The 20361-nt window shown below is 44.9% G+C and overlaps 1 protein-coding gene across 1 annotated transcript in view; it reads right to left on the bottom strand.

Moving 5' to 3' along the window:
• rufy3 (RUN and FYVE domain containing 3) overlaps positions 1–5335 on the bottom strand; it is a 111129-nt gene extending 105794 nt beyond the window's left edge. The window contains exon 1 of the mRNA XM_065026931.1: positions 5035–5335. Within this exon, the coding sequence (XP_064883003.1) occupies positions 5035–5317 (283 nt within the window). The 5' untranslated portion in view covers positions 5318–5335. The remainder of the gene's footprint in view (positions 1–5034) is intronic.
• Positions 5336–20361: the final 15026 nt, after the last annotated feature.

The following is a 20361-nucleotide window of genomic DNA, read 5'->3' as shown; positions in this document are numbered from 1 at the left end:
AATGAAATAAATATATTGGCTCACAAGCTTAGCCTTTTGTTAACAACACTGTCATCTCAGATTTTCAAAATATGCTTTTCAACCATAGCTACACAAGCATTTGTCTAAGAGTATTGATGGCTAGCATAGCATTAAGCCTAGCATTCAGCAGGCAACATTTTCACAAAAACAAGAAAAGCATTCAAATAAAATCATTTACCTTTGAAGAACTTCGGATATTTTCAATGAGGAGACTCAGTTAGATAGCAAATGTTCAGTTTTTCCCAAAATATTATTTGTGTAGGAGAAATCGCTCCGTTTTGTTCATCACGTTTGGCTAAGAAAAAAACTCCATAATATCGACTGAAACATGGCAAACGTTGTTTAGAATCAATCCTCAAGGTGTTTTTCACATATCTATTCGATGATAAATCATTCGTGGCCGTTTGGTTTCTCCTCGGAACCAAATGGAAAAATGCACGCAGCTGGAGATTACGCAATCATTTCGACGGAGGACACCAAGCGGACACCTGGTAAATGTAGTCTCTTATGGTCAATCTTCCAATGATATGCCTACAAATACGACACAATGCTGCAGACACCTTGGGGAAACGACAGAAAGTGTAGGCTCATTCACAGCCATATAAGGAGACATTGGAACACAGCGCATTCAAAATCTGGGGCACTTCCTGTATGAAATTTCATCTTGGTTTCGCCTGTAGCATTAGTTCTGTGGCACTCACAGACAATATCTTTGCAGTTTTGGAAACGTCAGAGTGTTTTCTTTCCAAAGCTGTCAATTATATGCATAGTCGAGCATCTTTTCGTGACAAAATATCTTGTTTAAAACGGGAACGTTTTTTTATCCAAAAATTAAAAGAGCGCCCCCTATATCGAAGAAGTTAAGCAAATCAAAATATATTTTATATTTGAGATTCTTCAAAGTAGCCACCCTTTGCCACGGTGACAGCTTCGCACACTCTTGGCATTCTCTTAACCAGCTTCACCTGGAATGCTTTTCCAACCATCTTGAAGGAGTTCTCACATATGCTGAGCACTTGTTGGCTGCTTTTCTTCACTCAGCGGTCCAACTCATCCCAAACCCATCTCAATTGGGTTGAGGTCAGGTGATTGTAGAGGCCAGGTCACCTAATGCAGCACTCAAGAACTCTCCTTCTTGGTCAAATAGCCTGGAGGTGTGTTGGATCATTGTCCTGTTGATAAACAAATGACAGTCGCACTAAGCCCAAACCAGATGGGCCAGCGTATTGCTGCAGAATGCTGTGGTAGTCATGCTGGTTAAGTGTGCCTTGAATTCCAAATAAATCACAGACAGTGTCACCGGCAATGCACCCCCACACCATCACACCTCCTCCTCCATGCTTCACGGTGGGAACCACACATGCACACATGCAGAGATCATTCGTTCACTTACTCTGATTCTCACAAAGACACGGTGGTTGGAACCTAAAATCTCTTTGGACTCCAGACCTAATGACAGATTTCCACCAGTCTAATGTCCATTGCTCATGTTCATTGGCCCAAGCAAGTCTCTTCTTCTTATTGGTGTCCTTTAGTAGTGGTTTCTTTGCAGAAATTTGACCACGAAGGCCTGGTTCACGCAGTTTCCTCTGAACAGTTGATGTTGAGATGTGTCTGTGAATTAAACTCTTTGAAGCATTTATTTGGGCTGCAATTTCTGAGGCTGGTAACTTATCCTCTGCAGCAGAGGTAACTCTGGGTCTTCCTTTCCTGTGGCAGTCCTCATGAGAGCCAGTTTCATCATAGCGCTTGATGGTTTTTGCGACTGCATTTGAAGAAACTTTCAAAGTTATTGAAATTTTCCAGATTAACTGACATTCAGGTTTTAAAGTAGTGATTGACTGTCATTTCTCTTTGCTTATTTGAGCTGTTCTTGCCATAATATGGACTTGGTCTTTTACCAAATAGGGCTATCTTCTGTATACCACTATACCTTGTCACAACACGACTGATTTGATCAAACGCATTTAAGAAGGAAAGAAATTCCACAAATTAACTTTTAAGAAGGCACACCTGTTAACCTGGCACACCTGTTAATTGAAATGCATTCCAGGTGACTACCTCATGAAGCTGGTTGAGAGAATGCCAAGAGTGTGCAAAGCTGTCATCAAGGCAAAGGGTGGCTATTTGAAGAATCTCAAATATTAAATACATTTTAATTTGTTTTCCACTATTTTGGTTACTACATGCTTCCATATGTGTTGTTTAACAGTTGATGTCTTCACTACTTTTTTTCTACAGTGTATAAAATAGTCCAAATAAAGAAAACTTGTGAATGAGTAAGTGTCCACACTTGAGTGGTACAGTACATACTAATATTGAATTCAGTGATTGAAATTACAACCCCATCCTCAGTAGCCTATCCCAGCAGGCCATTGGGGGAAACAAGCATCTCTAATTTGCGAAATCTCCACCTTATTCATGTCTGTTAATATGAACTAAGCAAACTGCTAAAACGTTCAGTTTACATCTTGCCCACATCTTGTCTAGGATACCTAAAATGAGATGTAAGGCCTATCAGGGGTTAAAGGTTACCTGCCTTTATCTAAAGCAAACCATTGCAAAATGTTATTACAATCCTAAACACAGATTTTAGTCTGTAGCCTGTGTGTAACACATGTGAAATGGCTAGCTAGTTAGCAGTGGTGCGTGATAATAGCGTTTCAATCGGTGACGTCACTCGCTCTGAGACATTTGAAGTAGTGGTTTGCTCTGCAAGGGCCACGGCTTTTGTGGAGTGATGGGTAAACGATGCTTCGAGGGTGGTTGTTGTCGATGTGTCCAGAGGGTCCTTGGTTCGAGCCCAGGTAGGGGCGAGGAGAGGGACGGAAGCTATACTGGTACATATGCCTATTGAAATGATAAAGTCAAGCTCGCAAATGTGTATTTGTAGTCTTAACATCTGGCACATAACAACAGCCAGAAAGTAGCCTAACAGTTTAAAAAATGAAAAAAATGAATCAAATTTTTTCTTGCTCAGAGATTGAGATCCTCTGTCCAACTTTCATCACTCAAACTCTCCCGTCGGGTTTATCTGTAGTTTTGCCCATGAACAAAGGAGATTTATTTACAATTATAAACCTGGTTTGAGTCCTGAATGCTGATTGGCTGAAAGCCGTGGTATATCAGACCATATACCACAGGTATGACAAAACGTTACTTTTTTACATCGGTAACCAGTTTATAATTAAAAAGGTACCCCCAGGTTCTGCGGTATATGGCGAATATACAACGGCTAACAGCTGTACCCAGGCACTCCGTGTTGCGTTCTGCTTATGAACAGCCCTTAGGCCGTATCTCACACCCTGTTGGGCAAATTATCTGGCGAGTTTAATAAGGGCAAACTATATTTTCTCTTTCCACATATTCAAATTGCTTTAATTGAGTCAAGTCATAGTTTGCAATAATTATTATTTTTGAGTTACCCCGAATATAGCTTCTAACTTCGTTACAAGTTACTATGATATTCAATCTTAAATTGGCTCGATAACGGTGACGGAATATGGTTTAATTGTATAAATATAGCAACTGGCCCCCCAATGGTGGAACAAACTCCCTCACGACGCCAGGACAGCGGAGTCAATCACCACCTTCCGGAGACACCTGAAACCCCACCTCTTTAAGGAATACCTAGGATAGGATAAAGTCATCCTTCTCACCCCCCCCCCCTTAAAAGATTTAGATGCACTATTGTAAAGTGGCTGTTCCACTGGATGTCTTAAGGTGAACGCACCAATTTGTAAGTCGCTCTGGATAAGAGCATTTGCTAAATGACTTAAATGTAAATGTAACTAAAGTTACTCTCTTGCTGCGGAAAAAAATAATAATTGGGCTAGTTGTTCTCAGGCCTTTTGGTTTAGAATGGTCAATGGGCTAGAAATGTTAGCTTGACCTGTGAAACAAAGCTATCTAGCTTTTATATAGACCTGAGCTCTCCAACCTTTGTCCTGGAGAGCTGTTGTCTGAGCCCAATAATGTTTGTACCATGTTTTGTGCTGCTACCATGTTGTGCTGCTACCATGTTGTGTTGCTACCATGCTGTGTTGCTACCATGTTGTGCTGCTACCATGCTGTTCTGCTACCATGCTGTGTTGCTACCATGCTGTGTTGCTACCATGTTGTGCTGCTACCATGTTGTGCTGCTACCATGCTGTGTTTCTACCATGTTGTGCTGCTACCATGTTGTGCTGCTACCATGTTGTGCTGCTACCATGTTGTGTTGCTACCATGCTGTGTTGCTACCATGTTGTGCTGCTACCATGTTGTGCTGCTACCATGCTGTGTTTCTACCATGTTGTTAAGTTGCTACCATGCTGTGTTGTCATGTGTTGCTACGCTTTCCTCTTAGGTCTGTCTTTATGTAGTGTTGTCTCTTGTTGTGATGAGTGTTTTGGCCTATATTTATATTGGTTTGTTATATGTTATTTTTAATCCCAGGCCCCCGTCCCCGCAGGAGAGGCCCTTTGCCTTTTGGTAGGCCATTTGTTTTCAACTGACTTACATGGTGAAATAAAGACAGCACCTTCTGTATGTTTTCGTTTCAACTCCAGTTGTAAATAACTCGATTCAATTTATCAAGCAGGTAAAGTGAAGTATTAAAATCAGGTCAAACTATCTTAGGGTTGGAGAAAAACCTACAGGACGGTAACTTGGCTCTCCAGGGAACAGGGTTAGAGAGCCCTGATATAATATCTTATTTCTGTACTGGAGTTAATCAAATCTGAAAGTTGTCTTTGGCTGGCTAGTTAAGGGTTTCATATCCCCTAGTTCAACTCTGTCTGCTTGTTAACTAGTTAGTTAAGACAAAATAAGAGCTTCATATCCCCTAGTTCAACTCTGTCTGCTTGTTGACCAGGTATATTTGAGTCAACAGTCAGGGGGGTGTTGGCAGCTCACTATTTGTTGACAAAAAGCACAACTAGCTAACTTAGCTGGGACAACAGATACGCTTTATGAGTCAGAGACAGCTAGCAAGTTGACTAGTTAAAAATGGTAAAATATTGAAACACTCACTCTTCGACGTACTCTTGATATCCAGTTCATATTGAACAGAAGAAGTAGGAGATGACAATCCAGTCTTCTCAAAAGAAATGTTGGTTGAACTCAGAGCCTCTTTAAAATAGATGACAGATGTCGGAGAGAACGACTCATCCGGGGTGCCGGCAACATGTCCGGTTTTATCTTGAACGTGTTCTCTGTCAGAGACCCCCGACGCATCCAAACTTTGTGAAAGTGGTGAATCCTGGATGGGACACGGGATTGTTGACAGTCGCTGCTCCGCCATCTTCACATGCATGTGACTCGATTCCAATCAGCAGTGGCAGAGAAACTTCTTCTTTGTTGGGGTTTATCGGAGGTTGGCATCCAACGTTATGGTGCATTACCGTCACCTAGTGGACTGGAGTGTTGGGCCAGAAGACAGGGAGAAATTAAATCCTTTCACACATCTCAGTTGCTCTTTATTAAAAAGATAACAATATATTTGAGACTATATCTAATGAAGTTCTACTCAAAATACTGTTTAAACTCATTTCCTGTATCCCCCTTCTCTCTCATACTAGATCTCATCCTCGCTCTTTCCCTCTGATACTGCCCACACTGTATCAGTCCATGCTCCACGGTCTCTGTTTCCTGGCAATAATCCCACTTCCCTGTTGGATGCTTTCCGATCACATTTAAAGTGTCCTGTGTCCCCTTAATCTTGTAAAGAAAAAAATAGCCTCCTCTCTTCTGTCTCTTCCAGCTGTCCTCCCCTCCCTGTCTTTCCTCTATACTTAATATCACTCTATACTTGAGATAAATGCCTGCCCTTAATATCACTGCTCCTGCCCTTAGTATCACTGCTCCTGCCCTTAGTATCACTGCTCCTGCCCTTAATATCACTGCTCCTACCCTTAGTATCACTGCTCCTGCCCTTAGTATCACTGCTCCTGCCCTTAATATCACTGCTCCTGCCCTTAGTATCACTGCTCCTGCCCTTAATATCACTGCTCCTGCCCTTAATATCACTGCTCCTGCCCTTAATATCACTGCTCCTGCCCTTAGTATCACTGCTCCTGCCCTTAGTATCACTGCTCCTGCCCTTAGTATCACTGCTCCTGCCCTTAGTATCACTGCTCCTGCCCTTAATATCACTGCTCCTGCCCTTAGTATCACTGCTCCTGCCCTTAGTATCACTGCTCCTGCCCTTAGTATCACTGCTCCTGCCCTTAATATCACTGCTCCTGCCCTTAATATCACTGCTCCTGCCCTTAATATCACTGCTCCTGCCCTTAGTATCACTGCTCCTGCCCTTAGTATCACTGCTCCTGCCCTTAGTATCACTGCTCCTGCCCTTAATATCACTGCTCCTGCCCTTAGTATCACTGCTCCTGCCCTTAGTATCACTGCTCCTGCCCTTAATATCACTGCTCCTGCCCTTAGTATCACTGCTCCTGCCCTTAATATCACTGCTCCTGCCCTTAATATCACTGCTCCTGCCCTTAGTATCACTGCTCCTGCCCTTAGTATCACTGCTCCTGCCATCAGTATCACTGCTCCTGCCCTTAATATCACTGCTCCTGCCCTTAGTATCACTGCTCCTGCCCTTAGTATCACTGCTCCTGCCCTTAATATCACTGCTCCTGCCCTTAGTATCACTGCTCCTGCCCTTAATATCACTGCTCCTGCCCTTAATATCACTGCTCCTGCCCTTAGTATCACTGCTCCTGCCCTTAATATCACTGCTCCTGCCCTTAGTATCACTGCTCCTGCCCTTAGTATCACTGCTCCTGCCCTTAATATCACTGCTCCTGCCCTTAGTATCACTGCTCCTGCCCTTAATATCACTGCTCCTGCCCTTAGTATCACTGCTCCTGCCCTTAATATCACTGCTCCTGCCCTTAGTATCACTGCTCCTGCCCTTAATATCACTGCTCCTGCCCTTAGTATCACTGCTCCTGCCCTTAATATCACTGCTCCTGCCCTTAATATCACTGCTCCTGCCCTTAATATCACTGCTCCTGCCCTTAGTATCACTGCTCCTGCCCTTAGTATCACTGCTCCTGCCCTTAGTATCACTGCTCCTGCCCTTAATATCACTGCTCCTGCCCTTAATATCACTGCTCCTGCCCTTAATATCACTGCTCCTGCCCTTAGTATCACTGCTCCTGCCCTTAATATCACTGCTCCTGCCCTTAGTATCACTGCTCCTGCCATCTCTGACCAATTCAAATAGGCCAGGTCAAGAGGGGATGTTAATAATTTGATAATAATAATAATAATTCAGTGTATGTTTTTATTTAATTACAGCTGCATAGCTGATGTTTTTCTTTGACGTACAAACACTTTTTCATATCAATATTGTACATACATGTGATTGTAAAAGTTTTGTATATTTTGGTTTGGTCCATCACGTGTTATCTGTATTTCCGTACCCCCTTATTGTTCTCTGTTGCCTGACCTTCGGCTTAGCAAGGTATGTTGTCCTTGGCTCCCAAATTGTTCACTATAAAACCGTCATAATGTTACACAATGTACTGTTATGCAACCATAAGTTTGTTACAATGTGGACAATATAAAGATGTATGTTAACAAGTTTCATCGAGCTCGCTAACTAAGGTATCTATTGTAACTTGTGCTTCTACACCTGCATTCCTTGCTGTTTGGGGTTTTAGGCTGGGTTTCTGTACAGCACTTTGAGATATCAGCTGATGTACAAAGGGCTATATAAATACATTTGATTTGATTTGATTTGAGTACTTGGGACAGTGTTTGAGTGAGTGTCCATGTGCTTGTGCAGGTGCCTGAGAGCTGTGACTGCACCAAGGGCTAAAATAATGTGTGTTGTCTCTTCGTGTGCAGGTGCCTGAGAGCTGTGACTGCGCCAAGGGCTAAAATAATGTGTGTTGTCTCTTCATGTGCAGGGCAAATAAAAAATAATCCAACCAGCAGTCCAATCAGATGGATCAACACCCTCCCTATCTTTCTGTAGTCTCTCCATGAGCGACGTCCCATGTCTCCTCCTCGCACTGGAACCAGTCGTCCACCGCAGGAGCCCAAGGAGCCAGAACCGGATGGTACCCCAGTACGCACTAGAAGGGGGAGAGGTTAGTGGAGGAGTGGCGGAGCAAGTTCTGGGCCATCTCTGCCCAGGGCACAAACGCCGCCCACTCCCCCGGCTGGTCCTGGTAATAAGACCTTAGAAACCTACCCACATCCTGGTTTTCTCTCTCCACCTGCCCGTTACTCTCTGGGTGAAAACCCGAGGTACGGCTGATCGAGACCCCCAGACGTTCCATGAACGCCCTCCAGACCCTTGAAGTGAACTGGGGGCCCTGATCAGACACTATATCCTCAGGCACCCCGTAGTGCCGGAAGGCGTGCGTAAACAAGGCCTCCGCAGTCTGTAGGGCCGTAGGGAGACCGGGCCGAGGGAGGAGACGACAGGACTTAGAGAAACGATCCACAACAACCAGGATTGTGGTGTTTCCCTGTGTTGGGTGGAGATCGGTCAAGAAATCGATCGACAGGTGCGACCATGGCCGTTGTGGAATGGGTAAGGGGTGTAGCTTACCTCTGGGCAGGTGCCTAGGAGCCTTACACTGGGCACACCAAGCAGGAGGAAACATAAACCCTCACGTCCTTGGCCAGAGTGGGCCACCAGTACTTCCACTCAGACAGCGCACCGTCCGACCGATGCCTGGATGACCAGAGGAGGGTGACGTGTGGGCCCAATAGATCAGCCAATCACAGACAGCAGACGGAACGTACAGACGCCCAGCGGGACACTGGAAGGGAGTGGGCTCCGCACGCAACGCCTGCTAAATGTCCACGTCCAGCTCCCACACTACTGGTGCCATCAGGCAGGAGGCCGGGAGTGTGGGAGTGGGATCCAGGAGCCGCTCCTCTGTGTCATACAGCCGGGACAGTGCGTCTGCCTTCACGTTCTGGGAACCTGGTCTGTAGGAAAGTGTGAAAACAAAACGGCTGAAAAACATGGCCCACCTTGCCTGGCGAGGGTTCAGTCTCCTCGCTGCCCGGATGTATTCCAGATTGCGGTGGTCAGTCCAGATGAGAAAAGGGTGTCTAGCCCCCTCAAGCCAATGTCTCCACGCCTTCAGGGCCTCGAAGACAGCCAACAGCTCCCGGTCCCCCACATCATAGTTTCGCTCCGCCGGGCTGAGCTTCCTCGAGAAGAAGGCACAGGGGCGGCACAGTGGCGTACCCGAGCGCTGAGAGAGCACAGCTCCTATCCCAGCCTCGGATGCGTCCACCTCCACTGTGAATGCCAAAGAGGGATCCGGATGGGCCAGCACGGGAGCCGAGGTAAACAGAGCCCTCAGGTGACCAAAAGCCCTGTCCGCCTCAGCCGACCACTGCAAACGTACCGGCCCCCCCTTCAGCAGTGAGGTAATGAGGTGGATCTGGACGGGACGGGTAGAGATGACCCCGGTTGGAGCTGGATCCGGACAGGACGGGTAGAGATGACCCCGGTTGGAGCTGGTCGAGGGGCTGGTCAAAGCGATCCATCATGGCACCGAGATGGTGTAGCATAGCCGCGTGTTCCTGGACGTGTTCCTGGACTCCTCTGACCGGGGTACCTGACTCCATGGTTGGTGTAGGATTCTGTTAGGAGTGGGTTTTAGAGGCTAAGTCAGGTACAGGAGAGCAGAGTGTAGTGAACAGGCGCACTTTTATTCCGGTCAAAATGACAGCACAAAGTAACATAAAATGTACCCAAAACACAGAACATAGACAAAATGTAATGCGCGTAACAATATCCGCAATATCAAAATAAAATCCTACACAAAGACATGATGGGGAACAGAGGAATAAATACATGTAGATTGATTAAGGAATGAAAACCAGGTGTGCAGGGAACAAGACAAAACAAATGGATACATGAAAAATGGAGCGGCGATGGCTAGAAAGCCGGTGACGTCAACCGCCGAACGCCACCCGAACAAGGAGAGGAGCCGACTTCGGCGGAAGCCGTGACACCCTCAGAGGTAGTAATCACACCGGGTGGCAGAGGGGCGTTCTTCTTACCAAACCACATGACCTTTGTTTTGGAGGTGTTCAGAACAAGGTTAAGGGTAGAGAAAGCTTGTTGGACACTAAGAAAGCTTTGTTGCAGAGCGTTTAACACAACATTCGGGGAGGGGCCAGCTGAGTATAAGACTGTATCATCTGCATAGAGATGGATGAGTGAGCTTCTGTCACGCCCTGACCTTAGAGAGCTTTTATGTCTCTATTTTGGTTTGGTCAGGGTGTGATTTGGGTGGGCATTCTATGTTCCTTTTTCTATGTTTTGTATTTCTTTGTTTTGGCCGGGTATGGTTCTCAATCAGGGACAGCTGACTATCGTGGTCTCTGATTGGGAACCATACTTAGGTAGCTTTTTCCCACCTACGTTTTGTGGGTAGTTGTTTCCTGTTTAGTGTTTTCTGCACCTGACAGGACTGTTTCGGTTTCGTTTATTCACTTTGTCATTTTTGTTTCAGTGTTCTGTTTAATTAAAGTCATGAACACTTACCACGCTGCGCTTTGGTCCGATTCCTCCTCATCGGACGACAACACCCGTTACAGCTTCCTACTGCCGTAGCTATGTTGTTGATGTAAATTGAGAAAAGCGTGGGGCCTGGGATTGATCCTTGGTATAGGAAAAATTTGAGTATCATGTAGTAGCATAAACCTATCGCTGTTACATTGAACTAGATGAATGGAATATGAATCACAGTCGTCCAATATATTGTAATAGAAATAAGGCCATGCTCATGAACAAAAAAAACTGTTGTCCTCCCTCATCTTAAACCACTGCTGTTAATGTACATTAAAAAAATATATGTTATTATTTAATTGTAGACCAAGGTGTCATATCCTTTAAGTTCTTGTCTACGTTGTTTGGAAAAGTGGTAGCTGATTCACTCACAATGTTGTCTCATTGTCTCATTGTCTCATGCTTAGAATGCGCTCATTGTCTCATGCTTAGAATGTGCTCATTGTTATCATTTGAAAGGTCTGAAAAGTACCATGGCAGTTAAGTCAACAGTGGGAAGTTAGCTAAAATAGTTGCTGTGGTTACTAAAACAGCTGTACCTCTTGATTGGTAGTAGATACTTCTATTCCGTTTCCAGATTTGAATAGCAGAGAAGTAGACTAAGACGTAATACCTCTAAGTTTAGGTCTAGGGTGCTGGGAAAGTTTATAAAAGTTGAGAGGGAAATGTTTCATGTGGTTACTAAAACAGCTCTATCGTTTGATCTGTAGAATATATTTTTAATCTGATTGTAGATTTGAAAAGCAGAGAAGTACACCAAGATAAACGCAGGAATGGAGACGTCTTGTCCCGCCGAAGCGCTCTGTAGATGTCACGTTCTGACCTTAGTTCCTTTGTTATGTGTTTGTTTTAGTTTGGTCAGGGCGTGAGTTGGGGTGGGTAGTCTATGTTCTTTTTTCTATGTTGTGGTTTTGTGTTTGGCCTGGTATGGTTCTCAATCAGAGGCAGGTGTTGTTCGTTGTCTCTGATTGAGAATCATACTTAGGTAGCCTTTTCCCACCTGTGTTTTGGTGGGTGATTATTTTCTGTTTTAGTGTTTTACCTTACAGAACAGTTTCGGTTTTTGTTTATTTCACGTTGTTATTTTGTATTTTCAGTGTTCAGTAAAATAAATAATTATGAACACACACCACGCTGCGCATTGGTCCGACATTTCATACTCCTTGCAGGAGGAGGACAAAGAATTCCGTTACAGTAGATGATGGCTGAGAGGGTGGGTGAGTGAAGGGCAGTATATTCCTGCTTGTTGGCTACATCTGTTGGCCAGGAGAGGGGAAGGCCCAAAAGGGTAAGAGCCTAATTACACACACCTGAGTCTAATTCGTTTGGAGCTTGAGCAGTGGCTGTTTTAACCTGGCTTTTTGAGCTGTTTTGGGGTTTGGAGCAGCAAATCAAATCCAATTTTATTTGTCACATACACATGGTTAGCAGATGTTAATGCCACCTTACTGACCCAAGTAAGGACAAGGCCTGACCCAAGTAAGGACAAGGCCTGACCCAAGTAAGGACAAGGCCTGACCCAAGTAAGGACAAGGCCTGACCCAAGTAAGGACAAGGCCTGACCCAAGTAAGGACAAGGCCTGACCCAAGTAAGGACAAGGCCTGACCCAAGTAAGGACAAAGCCTGACCCAAGTAAGGACAAAGCCTGACCCAAGTAAGGACAAGGCCTGACCCAAGTAAGGACAAGCCTGTTAAATTTCTGTTGTCTTTTGCTGGATACGCAGATAAACAGCTCGGCTGTCCGGTAGCAGAGAGGAAGACCCGTGTAGAAAGGCTCAGAGACAAACTAGGCTTTGTTTTGGTTTTGTTGCTACCCAGCACAGTGGCGCATTCTGTTTCTTTCCCAGGAATAAAAGTCCTGGGTTGTTTCCCTGGAGAAAGTTACATTTTTGTCTACGCTTGTGTTACTTCACACACTCGTCAGTTGTTGGCCAGCCCACAGTTCCGGCCAGCAAAATAATGTTATGAACCGGTTCAATCCCCAAAAAGGGCAGAAATACATTAAATAAATACTTGTGTTACTTAAATACACTGGACTACAAGACAATAATCTGATTACAATGAAGAGCAAAACGTGCCGCTCTGTTCTGGACCAGCTGCAGCTTAACCAGGTCTTTCCTTGCAGCACTGGACCACACGACTGGACAATAATCAAGATTAGACCAAACTAGAGCCTGCAGGACTTGCTTTGTGGAGTGTTGTGTAAAACAATCTGAGCATCTCTAGTCCTCTCTCCATCTTTGGTGTCAGAAAAGCAGAGCATCTCTTTATTACGGACAGACCTCTCCCCATCTTTACAACCATTGAATCTATATGTTATGGCCAGGACAGTTTACAATCTAAGGAAACGCCAAGTAATTTAGTCTCCTCAACTTGTTCAGCAGCCACACCATTCATTACCAGATTCAGCTGAGGTCTAGAACTTAGGAAATGATTTGTACCAGGCCTGATCACCGACAACAATGAGACCGTCTATAGGGAGGAGGTCAGAGACCTGGCAGTGTGGTGCCAAGACAACAACCTCTCCCTCAATGTGATCAAGACAAAGAAGATGATTGTGGACTGCAGGAAAAGGAGGACCAAGCACGCCCACATTCTCCTCGACGGGGCTGTAGTGGAGCAGGTTGAGAGCTTCAAGTTTCTTGGCATCCACATCACCAACAAACTAGCACCCTAAGACAGTTATGAAAAGGGCACGACAAAACCTATTCCCCCTCAGGAGACTGAAAAGATTTGGCAAAAGGTTATACAGCTGCACCATCGAGAGCAACCTGACTGGTTGCATCACTGTCTGGGTTGGCAAATGCTCGGCCTCCGAAAGCAAGGCACTACAGAGGGTAGTGCGTACGGCCCAGTACATCACCGGGGACAAGCTTCCTGCCATCCAGGACCTCTATACCAGGCGGTGTCAGAGGAAGGCCCTGAAAATTGTCGAAGACTCCAGCCACTCAAGTCATAGACTGTTCTCTCTGCTACCACACGGCAAGCGGTACCGGAGCGCCAAGTCTAGGACAAAAGGCTCCTACCCCAAGCCATAAGACTGCTGAACAGCTAATCAAAGGGCTACCCAGACTCCTCTCTTACACTGCTGCTACTCTCTATTTATTATCTATGCATAGTCACTTTAACTCTACCTACATGTACATATTACCTCAATTACCCCGATTAACTGGTGCCCCAGCACATTGACTCTGTACCGGTACCCCCTGTATATAGCCTCCACATTGACTCTGTACCGTAATACCCTGTATATAGCCTCCACATTGACTCTGTACCGTAATACCCTGTATATAGTCTCCACATTGACTCTGTACCGGTACCCTGTATATAGCCTCCACTCTGTACCGGTGACTCTGTTGACTCTGTACGGTACCCCTGTATATAGCCTCCACTCTTGACTCTGTACCGGTACCCCCTGTATATAGCCTCCACGTTGACTCTGTACCGGTACCCCCTGTATATAGCCTCCACGTTGACTCTGTACCGGTACCCCCTGTATATAGCCTCCACATTGACTCTGTACCGGTACCCCCTGTATATAGCCTCCACATTGACTCTGTACCGTAATACCCTGTATATAGCCTCCACATTGACTCTGTACCGTAATACCCTGTATATAGCCTCCACATTGACTCTGTACCGTAACACCCTGTATATAGCCTCCACATTGACTCTGTACCGTAATACCCCCTGTATATAGCCTCCACATTGACTCTGTACCGTAATACCCTGTATATAGCCTCCACATTGACTCTGTACCGTAATACCCTGTATATAGCCTCCACATTGACTCTGTACCGTAATACCCCTGTATATAGTATATTGCCTCCACATTGACTCTGTACCGTAATACCCTGTATATAGCCTCCACACTGACTCTGTACCGTAATACCCTGTATATAGCCTCCACACTGACTCTGTACCGGTACCCCCTGTATATAGCCTCCACATTGACTCTGTACCGTAATACCCTGTATATAGCCTCCACACTGACTCTGTACCGTAATACCCTGTATATAGCCTCCACATTGACTCTGTACCGTAATACCCTGTATATAGCCTCCACATTGACTCTGTACCGTAATACCCTGTATATAGCCTCCACATTGACTCTGTACCGTAATACCCTGTATATAGCCTCCACATTGACTCTGTACCGTAATACCCTGTATATAGCCTCCACATTGACTCTGTACCGTAATACCCTGTATATAGCCTCCACATTGACTCTGTACCGTAATACCCTGTATATAGCCTCCACATTGACTCTGTACCGTAATACCCTGTATATAGCCTCCACATTGACTCTGTACCGTAATACCCTGTATATAGCCTCCACATTGACTCTGTACCGTAACACCCTGTATATAGCCTCCACATTGACTCTGTACCGTAATACCCTGTATATAGCCTCCACATTGACTCTGTACCGTAATACCCTGTATATAGCCTCCACATTGACTCTGTACCGTAATACCCTGTATATAGCCTCCACATTGACTCTGTACCGTAATACCCTGTATATAGCCTCCACATTGACTCTGTACCGTAATACCCTGTATATAGCCTCCACATTGACTCTGTACCGTAATACCCTGTATATAGCCTCCACATTGACTCTGTACCGTAATACCCTGTATATAGCCTCCACATTGACTCTGTACCGTAATACCCTGTATATAGCCTCCACATTGACTCTGTACCGTAACACCCTGTATATAGCCTCCACATTGACTCTGTACCGTAACACCCTGTATATAGCCTCCACATTGACTCTGTACCGTAATACCCTGTATATAGCCTCCACATTGACTCTGTACCGTAATACCCTGTATATAGCCTCCACATTGACTCTGTACCGTAATACCCTGTATATAGCCTCCACATTGACTCTGTACCGTAATACCCTGTATATAGCCTCCACATTGACTCTGTACCGTAATACCCTGTATATAGCCTCCACATTGACTCTGTACCGTAATACCCTGTATATAGCCTCCACATTGACTCTGTACCGTAATACCCTGTATATAGCCTCCACATTGACTCTGTACCGTAATACCCTGTATATAGCCTCCACATTGACTCTGTACCGTAATACCCTGTATATAGCCTCCACATTGACTCTGTACCGTAATACCCTGTATATAGCCTCCACATTGACTCTGTACCGTAATACCCTGTATATAGCCTCCACATTGACTCTGTACCGTAATACCCTGTATATAGCCTCCACATTGACTCTGTACCGTAATACCCTGTATATAGCCTCCACATTGACTCTGTACCGTAATACCCTGTATATAGCCTCCACATTGACTCTGTACCGTAATACCCTGTATATAGCCTCCACATTGACTCTGTACCGTAATACCCTGTATATAGCCTCCACATTGACTCTGTACCGTAATACCCTGTATATAGCCTCCACATTGACTCTGTACCTGTACCCTGTATATAGCCTCCACATTGACTCTGTACCGTAATACCCTGTATATAGCCTCCACATTGACTCTGTACCGTAATACCCTGTATATAGCCTCCACATTGACTCTGTACCGTAATACCCTGTATATAGCCTCCACATTGACTCTGTACCGTAACACCCTGTATATAGCCTCCACATTGACTCTGTACCGTAACACCCTGTATATAGCCTCCACATTGACTCTGTACCGTAATACCCTGTATATAGCCTCCACATTGACTCTGTACCGTAATACCCTGTATATAGCCTCCACATTGACTCTGTACCGTAATACCCTGTATATAGCCTCCACATTGACTCTGTACCGTAATACCCTGTATATAGCCTCCACATTGACTCTGTACCGTAATACCTGTATATAGCCTCCACATTGACTCTGTACCGTAATACCCTGTATATAGCCTCCACATTGACTCTGTACCGTAATACCCTGTATATAGCCTCCACATTGACTCTGTACCGTAATACCCTGTATATAGCCTCCACATTGACTCTGTACCGTAACACCCTGTATATAGCCTCCACATTGACTCTGTACCGTAACACCCTGTATATAGCCTCCACATTGACTCTGTACCGTAACACCCTGTATATAGCCTCCACATTGACTCTGTACCGTAACACCCTGTATATAGCCTCCACATTGACTCTGTAATACCCTGTAACACCCTGTATATAGCCTCCACATTGACTCTGTACCGTAACACCCTGTATATAGCCTCCACATTGACTCTGTACCGTAATACCCTGTATATAGCCTCCACATTGACTCTGTACCGTAATACCCTGTATATAGCCTCCACATTGACTCTGTACCGTAATACCCTGTATATAGCCTCCACATTGACTCTGTACCGTAATACCCTGTATATAGCCTCCACATTGACTCTGTACCGTAATACCCTGTATATAGCCTCCACATTGACTCTGTACCGTAATACCCTGTATATAGCCTCCACATTGACTCTGTACCGTAATACCCTGTATATAGCCTCCACATTGACTCTGTACCGTAACACCCTGTATATAGCCTCCACATTGACTCTGTACCGTAACACCCTGTATATAGCCTCCACATTGACTCTGTACCGTAATACCCTGTATATAGCCTCCACATTGACTCTGTACCGTAATACCCTGTATATAGCCTCCACATTGACTCTGTACCGTAATACCCTGTATATAGCCTCCACATTGACTCTGTACCGTAATACCCTGTATATAGCCTCCACATTGACTCTGTACCGTAATACCCTGTATATAGTCTCCACATTGACTCTGTACCGTAATACCCTGTATATAGCCTCCACATTGACTCTGTACCGTAATACCCTGTATATAGCCTCCACATTGACTCTGTACCGTAATACCCTGTATATAGTCTCCACATTGACTCTGTACCGTAATACCCTGTATATAGCCTCCACATTGACTCTGTACCGTAATACCCTGTATATAGCCTCCACATTGACTCTGTACCGTAATACCCTGTATATAGCCTCCACATTGACTCTGTACCGTAATACCCTGTATATAGCCTCCACATTGACTCTGTACCGTAACACCCTGTATATAGCCTCCACATTGACTCTGTACCGTAACACCCTGTATATAGCCTCCACATTGACTCTGTACCGTAACACCCTGTATATAGCCTCCACATTGACTCTGTACCGTAATACCCTGTATATAGCCTCCACATTGACTCTGTACCGTAATACCCTGTATATAGCCTCCACATTGACTCTGTACCGTAATACCCTGTATATAGCCTCCACATTGACTCTGTACCGTAATACCCTGTATATAGCCTCCACATTGACTCTGTACCGTAATACCCTGTATATAGCCTCCACATTGACTCTGTACCGTAATACCCTGTATATAGCCTCCACATTGACTCTGTACCGTAATACCCTGTATATAGCCTCCACATTGACTCTGTACCGTAATACCCTGTATATAGCCTCCACATTGACTCTGTACCGTAATACCCTGTATATAGCCTCCACATTGACTCTGTACCGTAACACCCTGTATATAGCCTCCACATTGACTCTGTACCGTAACACCCTGTATATAGCCTCCACATTGACTCTGTACCGTAACACCCTGTATATAGCCTCCACATTGACTCTGTACCGTAACACCCTGTATATAGCCTCCACATTGACTCTGTACCGTAACACCCTGTATATAGCCTCCACATTGACTCTGTACCGTAATACCCTGTATATAGCCTCCACATTGACTCTGTACCGTAATACCCTGTATATAGCCTCCACATTGACTCTGTACCGTAATACCCTGTATATAGCCTCCACATTGACTCTGTACCGTAATACCCTGTATATAGCCTCCACATTGACTCTGTACCGTAATACCCTGTATATAGCCTCCACATTGACTCTGTACCGTAATACCCTGTATATAGCCTCCACATTGACTCTGTACCGTAATACCCTGTATATAGCCTCCACATTGACTCTGTACCGTAACACCTCTGTATATAGCCTCCACATTGACTCTGTACCGTAACACCCTGTATATAGCCTCCACATTGACTCTGTACCGTAACACCCTGTATATAGCCTCCACATTGACTCTGTACCGTAATACCCTGTATATAGCCTCCACATTGACTCTGTACCGTAACACCCTGTATATAGCCTCCACATTGACTCTGTACCGTAATACCCTGTATATAGCCTCCACATTGACTCTGTACCGTAATACCCTGTATATAGCCTCCACATTGACTCTGTACCGTAATACCCTGTATATAGCCTCCACATTGACTCTGTACCGTAATACCCTGTATATAGCCTCCACATTGACTCTGTACCGTAATACCCTGTATATCGCCTTTCTTGTTATTTTACTGCTGCTGTTTAATGATTTGCTTCGGAGAGGGGGAAGGGGAGAGGGGAGAGGGGGAGGGGAGAGGGGAGAGGCAGGTGAAGATTTTCAGGTTGCAGGCAGATACTGTAATACGTTTCTGAGTGACAGAGTTAGGGCTTTGCATAGGCGTTTTGTTGTGGGCAAAGGAGACAAAAAATAACATTGCAAAAGGGCTCTTTATAAATGAAAACATAGCGATGTATCAACCTACGTGACATCACAGAGGGCCACCCAACCTTCTGGTAGAGAATGCGGTGATGACATCACAGAGGGCCAAACCATCACCCACCCAACCTCTGGTAGAGAATGCGGTGATGACATCACAGAGGGCCAAACCAACCTTCTGGTAGAGAATGCGGTGATGACATCACAGGTAGAGAAATGCGGTGATGACATCACAGAGGGCCACCCAACCTTCTGGTAGAGAATACGGTGATGACATCACAGAGGGCCAAACCAACCTTCTGGTAGAGAATGCGGTGATGACATCACAGAGGGCCAACCAACCTTCTGGTAGAGAATACGGTGATGACATCACAGAGGGCCAAACCAACCTTCTGGTAGAGAATGCGGTGATGACATCACAGAGGGCCAACCAACCTTCTGGTAGAGAATATGACATCACAGAGGGCCAACCAACCTTCTGGTAGAGAATACTGATGACATCAAAACCAACCTTCTGGTAGAGAATGCAGTGTTGAGTATCAAAATTGTCACTGGTAAATAAACGCAGAGCGCTATGATAAACTGGATATAACAGCTTTAATGAAGGGGCAGCTGCGTTCATATAGATGATATCGCCGATAGTCAAGTACCGATAGGAACGTCGACTGAATAACCTGCTTTCTACTACGTAGCGAGAGGCAGGACCTGTTTCTATAGAAGAAGCCCATTTTCATTCTCAGCTTCTTAACTAACTCATCAATATGAACACCATCCAAAGTACATACGCTTAAATCATCAGACTTATTTGTATGCGCTCTAGAGAACAACATAATAGTTAACTAATATCTAGTTCATTATTACTAATTTAAAGAATGATAAATAACAGTAGTGTGTTGCGTCCCAATCACACAAAGTATAAAAGAAGACTTTAAGGTGAGGACTCCTGCAAGCCCCAGTAATACGACTCTGAGTGAAATATAGCTGTGTATTGCCTCTTCAGCACCTAACTAGCTAGCTGGTCATCAAGATGACTGATTTTAAAGATGACTGATTTAAAGATGACTGATTTTAAAGATGACTGACTTAAAGATGACTGATTTTAAAGATGACTGATTTTAAAGATGACTGATTTTAAAGATGACTGATTTAATTGAACGAATCCTGATTTAACCGAACCCCACAGGCGACTCCCAGGTGCGCCATAAACGTCATCAACGTGGGCAGCAGGCGTGTCCATAGTGTCTC

The sequence above is a fragment of the Oncorhynchus nerka genome, linkage group LG13 (genome assembly GCF_034236695.1).
Source record: "Oncorhynchus nerka isolate Pitt River linkage group LG13, Oner_Uvic_2.0, whole genome shotgun sequence".
NCBI classification, from domain to species: Eukaryota; Metazoa; Chordata; class Actinopteri; order Salmoniformes; family Salmonidae; genus Oncorhynchus; species Oncorhynchus nerka.
The sequence above is the reverse complement of the archived record's forward strand: the minus strand, read 5'-3'. Positions and strand labels throughout refer to the sequence as shown.